We start from the raw sequence: 11,158 nt of genomic DNA, 5'->3' as shown, positions 1-11,158 counted from the left end.
ATATATATATATATATTCACTTTGACTAATGCTCAGCTTCATTTTTACAAATGTTCTTTGTAGCCAGCGATTATTTTCTCCAGCCCCCCTTCATAAGGGAGAAAACTGAAACATGAAGAGAGATTTCTACCACAACGTGTGAACTGGAGTTCCACCTGCCCATGTTTTGTTCCACTGTGTCAAGGGCTGAGCCTGTGCTAATCCCACATATGTACTTTGACAATTCTGGGAGCCAAGGCATCAGACCGAGCTGGTAGGAAATACTTGCCTGATGACTGTGGTGCAGAAGACACTTAAGGATGTCTTCTCCTGCTCTGGTTGAGGGGATAGCTTCACCACCTACTGGCTTTAAAATTTTGAACCCATTTAAATTTAAATTTAAGTGTTGCCAGGTAAGCAATGCAGTCAGTTTTATTAGATCATTCGGTTTTAGAGCATGCCTGAGATACCACTGGATTATGTCTAAATATACGGTTTTCTTAGGGGATAGTTTGGGTTAATATTTTTCTTCCTTTTTTAAAAAGGAAACATACTTTAGGGATGAACAGATAAGATAAAGGGAGGGACTTCACACCAGGAGCCTAAAAACTCCGAAGACTTCAACATTTTTGGGTGTCAGCTCTAGTTAAGATGTGCAAAGAGGACATCTATATGACTAGAGGGTCCTTCATGTGATGATAGTTAGAAGCCTGGCTCTCTTATTTACTGTGTGACCCTGGACAAGTCAGCTCTCTGTGTCTCAGTTTCCTCATCTATAAAACGGAGATATTAGTGAGCTACCTCCGAGGGCTGTGGAGAGGATTAAATGGGATAATAAGGTTAAATTCTTAAATCTTTGCTTGACACATAAGCAGGCAAAAAATAAATTCTGGCCATTCTTCTTATGTTGGGGAGTAGCTATGTTTCTCAGGACTTTTAGTAACTGGGCCTGCTCCACTTTGTCCTTATTTCTTGTTTCTTCTTCTCTCATAGGCAGGGTTCTATACAAGCAGACGGGCTAGTATGCATGAAGGGATGCAAGAGTTTGTTGTTTTCAGCAAATGAGTTTTCAGGATTTTTTTTTTTTTAACCCTGAATTCCCAATTAAAATCCTGCCCCCTGTCCTGATCCCCTTATCCCCAATAAGTCAAATACTGGACCCAAGGACATGCTAAAGATTGTGGAGCTGAGTTTCTCCTAGAGGGTGCCATGACTAAAATTCCTTACAATTCATTGTTTAATTTTCTTGGATTTTTCTTTTGATAAAAAAATTTGACAGCAATTCTAAGGTAGGTTCTAGGATTAGTCTAGTTGTATATGTAATTCATCTACCCAATGAAAGATGAATGAATTTGCCTAAAATGTTGATCTGTTGTCTTGTTCTGTCACTTTTTCCATGCCATGTCTAAAATGGAAGAAACTTTGGGCCCAAGTGTTTGCAGAGAATGCACAATTTCTGGGGCACTTGCCCATCATTGTAGAAAGCCAGCACTTTTTAGAATGTGAAGACCTGAAGAAGTTTTACCTATTTTCTTGGTAGCCTGTGTAATGAAAGTTACTATAGTAACAGTGATCCCCATTCTTCAGCCCAATGAGAATATGCAGCAGAAGAAAAGCAAGTCATGGTGGAGCCATTATGCTGTTTAAAACCTGAAAAGATGACTCTATTTTAATTGAGCAAATGCATATTGGTGAATGAGTTAGATAATAAGCCGGTGACCTAAAAAGAGCTCATTGTACTTCCTCTTCTTAGGTCCTTTTCTCCCTAGAGACCAAAGGTTTTTCTCAAGCCTCATGATCCACAGATGAAAAGGGGAAGGAGTGAGAAGATAGACATTTCAGACACAGTACACTGCATATGCAGAGGCCCCAAATATGCTCTTTTTAGAACCATAAAAAGCCAATATGGCCAGAACACATGAAATGAGGCAGAAGAGAGTGGCTAGGCCTGAGCCATGTTAAAGATTTAAAGGGTTTCACAAAAATGAATGACATCGGATATGCATCTTTCAAAGGTCACTTGGGCTGCTGTGTGGAAAGTAGATTCATGGGGTTTAGGATCAAGAGGGCGTGTAGAGAAATTAGTGTAAAGTTGTTGTGGGCAAGAGATCCTGGTGACTTAGGTGACTGTGGGAGGGAAGAGAAATGGACCAATTGAGGTAGATACTGGATGTTGCATCGATGGGGCTGGGTGGTGGAATTGATGACAGGGGTGTCAAGGAATGTCTCCAAGGCTTCTGGTTTGAGGAAGAGAGCAGATCATGTTCCGTTTTCTGAGAAAAGGAACACCAGAAGGGGAGCAGGGTTGATGGCAGGTACGGGAGAAGGTGCAGTACATGAATCTACATTTGGACATGTCACATTTGAGACGCTTTTAAGAAGCTCTAGTGGAGATGTCAAGGACACATACAGATATGTGAATCAATCTCAGAAGAGACAGCTGGGTATATACTTGAAGTCATCTGTGTCTTAGTCATTGAAATCTTGGAAAGAACAAGACCTAGAGAGAATGCGTAGCCTTGGATAGTGTCCTGAGTTACGTAGCATTCAAAGAGCAGGCACAAGCAGAGTGGCCCTGCAGTCAGTCCTGCCTCCACCCTTCTCCCTTCATTCTCCAGCCAGCCTGTGAATGGGTGCACACAGACTGTGAGCAGTGAGATAAGGACTCACAGTTGGAGATACCACCTACTCCATGGCTGGAGATAGACAATTGTCCCAAAATAGAACCACACCCTTCCTCAGGTTTGTCCCTCATGGCGCCAACAGATGCCAATATTTCATGTACTTTATTTCATATGTAGGTAGAGTCAAAATACATAACCATAATTGCTCATCTATGGTATTTTATGATTGTGTACACATGTTCATTCTACCCATGAATAACAAGATAAAATGGGCCCCAGGATTTCTGTTCAACTTCTTAGTCCATCATTGTTGTCATCACTGTCAGGTTGGCTTTGTGAAGCTGCCTCGGCATCAGGCATTCTGAGCCAGGGTGGGCTTCCATGCACATCCGGGCAGGTGTGCACATTCTACCCATGATCTCACAGCATTTGATCCTTCCTCTTCCTTTTGCCCACAGGAAGCTTTGGAATCCTGCCAGACGCGCATTTCCAAGCTGGAGCTCCACCAGCAAGAGCAGCAAGCTCTGCAGACAGACACAGTGAATGCCAAAGTGCTTCTGGGGAAGTGCATCAACGTGATCCTGGCCTTCATGACCGTCATCTTGGTGTGTGTGTCCACCATCGCAAAGTTCGTCTCACCCATGATGAAGAGCCGCTTCCACATTCTTGGCACTTTCTTTGCTGTGACTCTTCTTGCAATATTTTGTAAAAACTGGGACCATATTCTGTGTGCCATAGAAAGGATAATAATACCTAGATGAAGCCACCAGTTCCTTTATTCAAGTTTTTTCAAGTTTTTATTTAAATTAAAAAAAAAATCTGTGCGTATTACCAAATTTTAAAATGAACAGTTTTGCCAACTGAAGATTACACAAAGGACTGGGACCGTGCGTTGTAAATAACTGTAATTCTCTTAACTCGGTAGCAGATGCCGGCTTAGGCCTGTTTACCTGGTTAACGTGACTGTTCCCAAGCCCTTCCCCCACATTGCTCGTGGCCTTAATCAGACCAGATCTCTGTCCACCTGACTTGCCCAGCATGGCAGGCCTCTGGTTATTGAGCACTTGGCACAATTAGTGACCCAGAAGAAAAGGGAATTTAAATCTCTTTCTCTCTCAAGTCTCTCAAAATCGGATTCACCATTGTTAGTGGTGGCGTTTTCCCTGAGTCCTGTAAGCAGCAAGGACATGGCACGACTCTGGGAAGGGAAGAGGCCCGTGAGTCGGCCGTGTTGAACACTAGTGGCCTGTGGAAGTACAGTAAGTCCCGTGTAATCCATCCCACTGCTCCACACTTGACCATAGGTCCCATATGAGCTGAGTGGTCAATTGTGTGTAACACTCTGTAACATGGACATCTTACACACCTGTTTATCCAAAGTCTAACTTACTTGTTCTGTTGCACTTTAAGACATGAGGATGTGTGAATGAGGCATTTGCCGTCTTACGCCTAGGGAGCCATATATCCGATTTCATCTTAACTGACTATCAAATGCCCAGCCTTCAAAGCATCTAGAAATGCTTCCAAATCCCTCATCAAACTGTGGCTTTAACATTACTTTGGGGTCCTGTAAGCACTACTGCAGAGGTTTGTGTTTTGGCAAATCTTGGTTGTGATAAACCTCCTTTGAGGATGTGATTCACTGTGTTCCCAGGCCTGTGGGGGATTGTGAGGCTTACTCAGTAGATGAAAACACAGGATGCTCTTGTTGCAGGGTTGTTGTTGTTTTTTGTTTTGTTTTGTTTTAAGAAAGACAACAGAATCATAGTTTATGAAGCTAAAGTGTGTTAAGGTAGGAACACTGGAAGCGGAAGGAAGATATGACATGTGATCTAATTGGATCGGCGGGAGCAGTTCACCTGAGTGAAGATTGAGAGGGTCCACTTAGGACCCTGAAAGACCAGCAAGAATAAAATAAATTAGATCCAGTGTCTGAGCCAAAGTTGCCGTCTATCTCTTAGGATCTCACCAAAAAGAAGTTCTAAGGTAACAGTGGCCACATTTCACTCAGGTAAAGCATTCAGGAGTTAACATCTTCGGTCTGTTTTAGGGACGCTGGTCACTATTTTCAGCCCAGATGATACTTTCCTTTAAATCTGTTCCTCTACACCTAAAAGGAAAACACGGAAGAATTTAATGTAAACTGCTGTCTAGCCCCTCCTACCACCTCCCACTTCGTTATCTGAAGGTGTAAAGATGCATATTAATGTACATTTTCTTCCAGAAAACATCAAATCACCTGGATTTAAATTAAGTGCAATATTCGCAAACAGCTGCTCTTAGGGAAATCTCCTGAAGCAATGTGACAGTGTGCCATAGGAATAGGAATAGGATAGTTGAGCATTTGGTGTTAAGTACAGTATATGTGAGACTCCTACAGCTCAAGTTTACAGTTCAGTGGTTTTAATAATTCACAAACTTATACAACTGACACCATTATTTAATTCCAGACTTGAGCTTTTTAAAACAGTAAGCGTTTCATGAAATCGTTGGCTTAAAAGTATTTTGGATTCAGGGAAGAGGGAATTACTAGTCCCACGCTCATCTCAGGACCGTGTCCCCTTTCACTGTCAGACTCTCCCTTCGTCTCTCAAGTCCGCTATGAATACACTGTGATCCATCAAATCTTGGAGACAGAAACAGGTTCCAGATCAAGGGATGAGAGACAGGAGAAAAAATGGAACACTTCTTTTGGCTTTTCTTTTTTAATGGCCAGCACTGTCCTTTATCTGTGGGCATCAATCTACGTGTGGGCTGAGGGCTGGGGGTAATTTACACCCTTGCATCAAGCTGGGTCCTGGTTGGGCTCCTCTCGATTTCTGTGAATCTTTTCTGAGGCACTTTGGACATGCCAGGAGTTGGGCTGAGTATAGAGAGACTGGGTGAGATCTCCAGTCCTGGAAGTAAGGGCCCTGAGAGGAACTAGGGATACATGGGCCTGCTCCCCATGCCACTACATTCCACTCCGTGACTGAGCCTAGAATGTTTGCTTTGATGCTTCCCAGACCTGCCATCAGTGTGTCTCTGCCTCAGTGAGAGAAGTAGAGAAGGAAATGGAAAGCAGCACATTCCACCCCCTCAAGTCTGGAGCAGTTGACAGAAGCTGCTAGAAACTGGCTCTACTCTGAAATATTGGAGGGTCTAAATCATCGCACCTGATCATGAATTCTTCTTACAGAATTCATACTTCCAGTAATTCTCATTAGACATCAGCTTGTTTTCACTCGGATGTGCTCAACCTACGCAGCATATTTATTTTAGAGTCTTGTTGAAAATTCATGAAGTTTTTTAATAAGATGATATACTCCAAGGAGACTTTTACTCTGTAGTTTGTAATTCTCTTCTTAAGGAATAAACCCTGCTTGTTTTCTTCATTGCATAAAGAGATTAAATAAAATTTTATAAGTGTACAATTTAAAATAGTGACCTAGCTATGACATATTCTGGAATTGGATATTTAATTTACATTTATGTGAACTAATCCCTCTTCCCCACTCCGCATTGGTAGTAAACAGCTTGTTATACACATACTGAAGAGGAAAACCAGTTGTGGGGAGCGTAAGCACCTGCTCATTCAGTGAACTTATTGAGGGATTTTAGATACTGGACTTTTTGATTCTAGCATTGGATTTCTGGATGGCATTATTTTCATGATCACCAGGATAATGATAGTTCACTGAGGACAAAACAAAAACCTAAATATACTTGCTCGTGGGTTTTGAATTGGTTATTCCGGCTTATATTTTGAGTATGATTAAGCCAAAACAAAACACACACACACACACACAAAAATGTAATAAATACAAACCCAAAATGAATCAGGAAATAAAAGTGCTCCCTTACTGATTCGGGACAGTGAAAATAGGATCAGTCCCAGGCTTCTAGGTGTACGATTAGTAGTTTTACATGATCGCTGTGATCTCTTAATAGACTAAAATCTACTGAAACTTCTCCTCTTTTCAGCCCATAATAGGTATTCCTGTCAGTTACCATCCATGTGATTTTAGCCCTTCTGCTTTGTCATTCTTGTTTTCGTTGAACGGTTGTCCCGCTGTGTATGTTCATTGCCCTGCCATTCCTCTAGCATATCAGGTTTAATTATGGGTTCAGTAATAGTGACAGCCACTAGCTTCCATCGGGCAACTGATTACTTTTGTCCCTTTTGTTTGGATTTTAAATACCAAATTGTTTTGCATTGAATGAGAATGTTTCTTTTTTGTGTTGAATCCAAATATAGTTGTATTGGTTTGGAAAAACTTTTAAATATAGTTATTAACGTGAACATAGATGATTAAATAATTCTACATATTTCTATAATTTTGAGGAACCGGTGGTAGGACAAAGTAGCATTATTTAAAATTCAGGACTTTACCTGGAGAGAGGGATTAAGAGAAGTTTAGCACATGTGCTAAGGAAAGAGTTGGCCTAAAAAGATAAGTCACTGAAAACAATGAGATTGGCCCGTTTACATCAGAGGTAGTTAAGATGCTAAAAAAAAATAAAAATTAAAAAGTACAGTTAAAAGTGTGATAACCCATGAGACAGAGCAAAACTAACCTATGATTTTTTAAAGTCAGTACAATTCTGTTTATAAGAAGCTGGAAAGTAATGTACCTGGATTGTTTTAGGAATTGATTTATGTGTTGCAATTTTAATTTATGTATTTAAAGCATGTCTTGCTATGTTTGTCCTAAGAGAAATGTTTCAAGAAAATGTGCTCTGTTTAAGATATATTTAGGCAGTGGTTAGTGGCTCTGAAAGTAAAAACAAAATGTTTATTGTGAAATCTATTGCAGAATTTCCTTTTTGTGGGATACTGTATAGTTTCATGTCAGCCTAAAATTTTAAATTATATGTAGATCTTCACCTATTCAAAGCAGGTGCCATTATTTTTTTAAATAAGAACTTGATGTTAGCTTTGATGTTAAATAAAGAGCCGGATTTCTTAAATTTTCACATTTGTCAGAGTTGATTTCAATAGCAGACTGTCTGTGTGTGTGTGTGTGTGTGTGTGTGTGTGTGTGTGTGTTTAGAAGGCAAATGTGTACCCATATATATATAGTTTCATGTCAGCCTAAAATTTTAAATTATATGTAGATCTTCACCTATTCAAAGCAGGTGCCATTATTTTTTTAAATAAGAACTTGATGTTAGCTTTGATGTTAAATAAAGAGCCGGATTTCTTAAATTTTCACATTTGTCAGAGTTGATTTCAATAGCAGACTGTCTGTGTGTGTGTGTGTGTGTGTGTGTGTGTGTGTGTGTGATCAATTTTTTAATAGATTTTATTTTTTAGAGCGGTTTTAAGTTCACAGCCAACTTGATTGGAAGGTACAGAGATTTCCCACATACCCGCATCCTCACACATGCATGCATAGCCTCTCCTACTATCAACATCCCCCACCAGAGGGTATACTTGTTACAATTAATGAATCTGCATTAACACTTCATTATCATCCGAAGTTCATAGTTTACATTAGAGTTCACTCTTGTGCATTCTATGGCTTTGGGCAAATGTATCCACCATTTTAGTATCATACAGAATAGTCTCACACCTAAAAATCCTTTGTGCTCTTCTATTCATCTTTCCCCAACCCCAATCAATTTTTAGACTAATATGAAGTCTATTTCTTAACAGGTTGTCAGTGTGTGATGTGCAGCCCATTATTCAAGCCCTAGTGAGGAGGGAGTTCTTTTCTCATAGGTATGACCATGAAGTGTAGAAATGGATTGGGCATAGAAGGACCATGGTGATATCAAACAGCACCTTTTTGGGCTTTCATAGATGTGGGATGACAGCCAACATTCTTTGAGCATTTAGTGTATACAATGCATGTGCCAAATGCTCTGCATGCACTATCCAACGTGATTGTTCCAACACTCAGTAAGATAGGCACTATTATCCCTGCTTGACAAATGAGGAAGCTGAGGTTAAATAGCTAGCAGCATCATGCAGCAGGCAATGATGGAGCTATTTATTCACCCCCAAGCTTGTGTGACTACAGCCTATCCCTAGGGACCACTACCTTGTACTGCAGTAGAAGGGTGACGGGCTTCTAGCCACTCCAGAGCTCTCAGTGCCTTTGAGACAGATAACTCCTGAAGCCCTAGAAGGGGTCGCTTATTTTTTTTTGCAATAATAGTTGACATTCAATGTTACATTAGTTTCAGGTGTACAACATACTGATTAGACATTTATATTACTTACAAAGAGATCCCCCTAACAAGCCTAGGAGCCACCTGGCACCATACATAGTTATTACAATATTATTGACTATATTCCCCATGCTTTACATCTTGTGATTATTTTGTAACTGCCAATTTGTACTTCTTAATTTCTTCTTTTTCACTCACCCCCCCAACCCCCCAGAAAGGGGTCACTTTTAACCCTAGGACTGGAACAGTCAATACTGTAATTGCAAATTGTACATTTACACCTCTGCATACTATGGTAAAGACGGTTACCTAAAGCCTATGTCTTAGACCTTTGAAGAGAAATGGGCTGACAGATTTGTGGATAAGGAAAATGGAAAGCTGTTAATTAAAGAAACTTTTACACCCTCCCTGGTTTCCTGAGCTTCTCGGGATGTATAATTGGCAGTTGACTTGGCTGAGTATTTATCAGCTTTTTTGCTTAGCTCTGAGACAAAGTCCCCGGTGGCTTCTGCTCTGTGCTCCATGACATCTGCTACCATCTGTGGTGGCTACCTCTGAAATTTCTCTCCTTGCTAAGCCAGCCAGAATTTCTCCCCTGGCAGGCCTTTAACTTGACTAAAGCAGTTAACAGAACTGCTCGTCAGCCATGTTAACAGCTGTTTTGTTGGTGGTTACTCTACTCTGGCCCAGGCATTGGGAATTGGGAATTTTTTTTTCTGTTCTACTTAAAAATAAGCTACTGAGTGCAGGCATATCTCAGAGATACTGTGGGTTCGGTTACAGACCACTGCAATAAAGTGAGTATCGCAATAAAGTGAGTCGAAACTTTTTTGCTGGTGGGAGGTCTTGCTTTCAGTTTGTGAAAGCTCTAAATATGTGATGCACAATAAAGTGAAGTGTAATAAAATGAGGTATTCCTGTAGTAGAAAGAAAGCAAAGTAATGGCCTGGTGTGTACTAACAGCTAAGGGGCTCCATTTGCCAAAGAAACTCTCGGAGGCCTGGATTCTTTTCTGATTCTTGGACTGTCCACGTCACAAACAGTGGTGCTGATTGAGCCTTTCCCTGGGTGTTTCTGCACCAAAGTGGTTTTGATGACCTTTCCCTCATCCTACTTCCCTTGCGGTTTGAACCAAGGCCCTCCAGCTGTAGGGGACAGAGGGCTACAAGACAGACCCTCAAAATTTAGGCCACAGGCAGGACATACATCCTGCACACACAGCAGCTGAGGCCATCAGGGACCCAAGCCTGGATTCACAGAGTGGTCTTCCCCAGACTTTATGGTCAGAATTATTGCAAAGTGACTTCTGCTATGCATAGGGTTTTCTCCTGTCGACAAGAAACCATCACCTAAGAGAATCAATGAAAACCATATATGGAGATGGAATGGAAGAGGTCCATTCAGTCGTTCAAGTATTTTTTTTTTCTGACAGGAAAAGCTGGAAAGACACGAAGAGGCTGATGGTTAGTGGCTGGCTCTCTTGGCGACCTGGAAAGCAGGCAGCAGTGTGTCGTTGGTCCTCTCGGAGGCAGAGATCCTTTCTGGCTAGCTGCAATGGGTTTTCCAGATGTTCAGTTCAGAGCTGGTTCATGGTGCCCCTGAGAGTACTCTACTCTCCTCAGGCTCCTAGCCAAGCTGGGGGATGTTTGTTTGGTGTCCTCGGTAGACCCGTCCTACTGGGGAGAGACTAGCTATTCAGCTGGTCAGAGCATTTCAGCTCCTTAGCAGCTATTTATATTTGAACGTAAATCAGTATGTTTGCTTTTTCTTGTCGGGGATGGTCTTATCAGTCGGGTTGGCATGAATCAGTTTCACAGGAGTGGTCACCTAATAAACTGCTGAAGTAGATTCTGAATTATCGTAACACGTAGGGAAGCTCGAAACTTAGGGTGCTTTCCCCTCACCTGCAGCCTCATTAACCTGGGGGAAATGTTTAACCTCTCAGAATCTCCCTTTCCTAAACTGTTAAATACCTAGGGTGATAAGGTTTAGATAAAGTGCTTGGAACAGGGCCTTCAGTTTATTTAATGTGTTTTCTGTGCACTTGCTATGTGTCAGGCACTGATCTAGGCACAGGGATACAAAACAATTGTTCCTCTCCTCGTGGAGATTACATTTCAGTGGGAGGAGACAGATGATAAACAGAAATAGAATATTTGGCAGTTGTGAGGGCCATGTTCTGAACATTTAAGCTAAAATTGAAACACCTAGATATTCTTAGAGGGGAAATGAACATGCTGAGTGTTGTTTTCCCAGTTCAATTTCACAGACAGCCACGTGGGCATGACTGAGACCAGTCCCTCTAAAGTGGAAATATTTCTAGGTCGGAGAAACTCAGCACAACGGCAGGAGCACTTGGAAGATCTGGGTGGTTCTGTCTGGAAAGAGGAAGAGATGCT

The 11,158-nt window shown here is 41.4% G+C and overlaps 1 protein-coding gene across 1 annotated transcript in view; it reads left to right on the top strand.

The window, feature by feature from the left end:
* The window catches only part of TMCC3 (transmembrane and coiled-coil domain family 3), a 113,052-nt gene extending 108,513 nt beyond the window's left edge, over positions 1 to 4,539 (top strand). Inside the window, exon 4 of the mRNA XM_006923835.3 lies at positions 3,062 to 4,539. Within this exon, the coding sequence (XP_006923897.1) occupies positions 3,062 to 3,364 (303 nt within the window). The 3' untranslated portion in view covers positions 3,365 to 4,539. The remainder of the gene's footprint in view (positions 1 to 3,061) is intronic.
* Positions 4,540 to 11,158: the final 6,619 nt, after the last annotated feature.

This window comes from Pteropus alecto, unplaced genomic scaffold (assembly GCF_000325575.1).
Source record: "Pteropus alecto unplaced genomic scaffold, ASM32557v1 scaffold76, whole genome shotgun sequence".
Taxonomy (NCBI): Eukaryota; Metazoa; Chordata; class Mammalia; order Chiroptera; family Pteropodidae; genus Pteropus; species Pteropus alecto.
The sequence above is the reverse complement of the archived record's forward strand: the minus strand, read 5'-3'. Positions and strand labels throughout refer to the sequence as shown.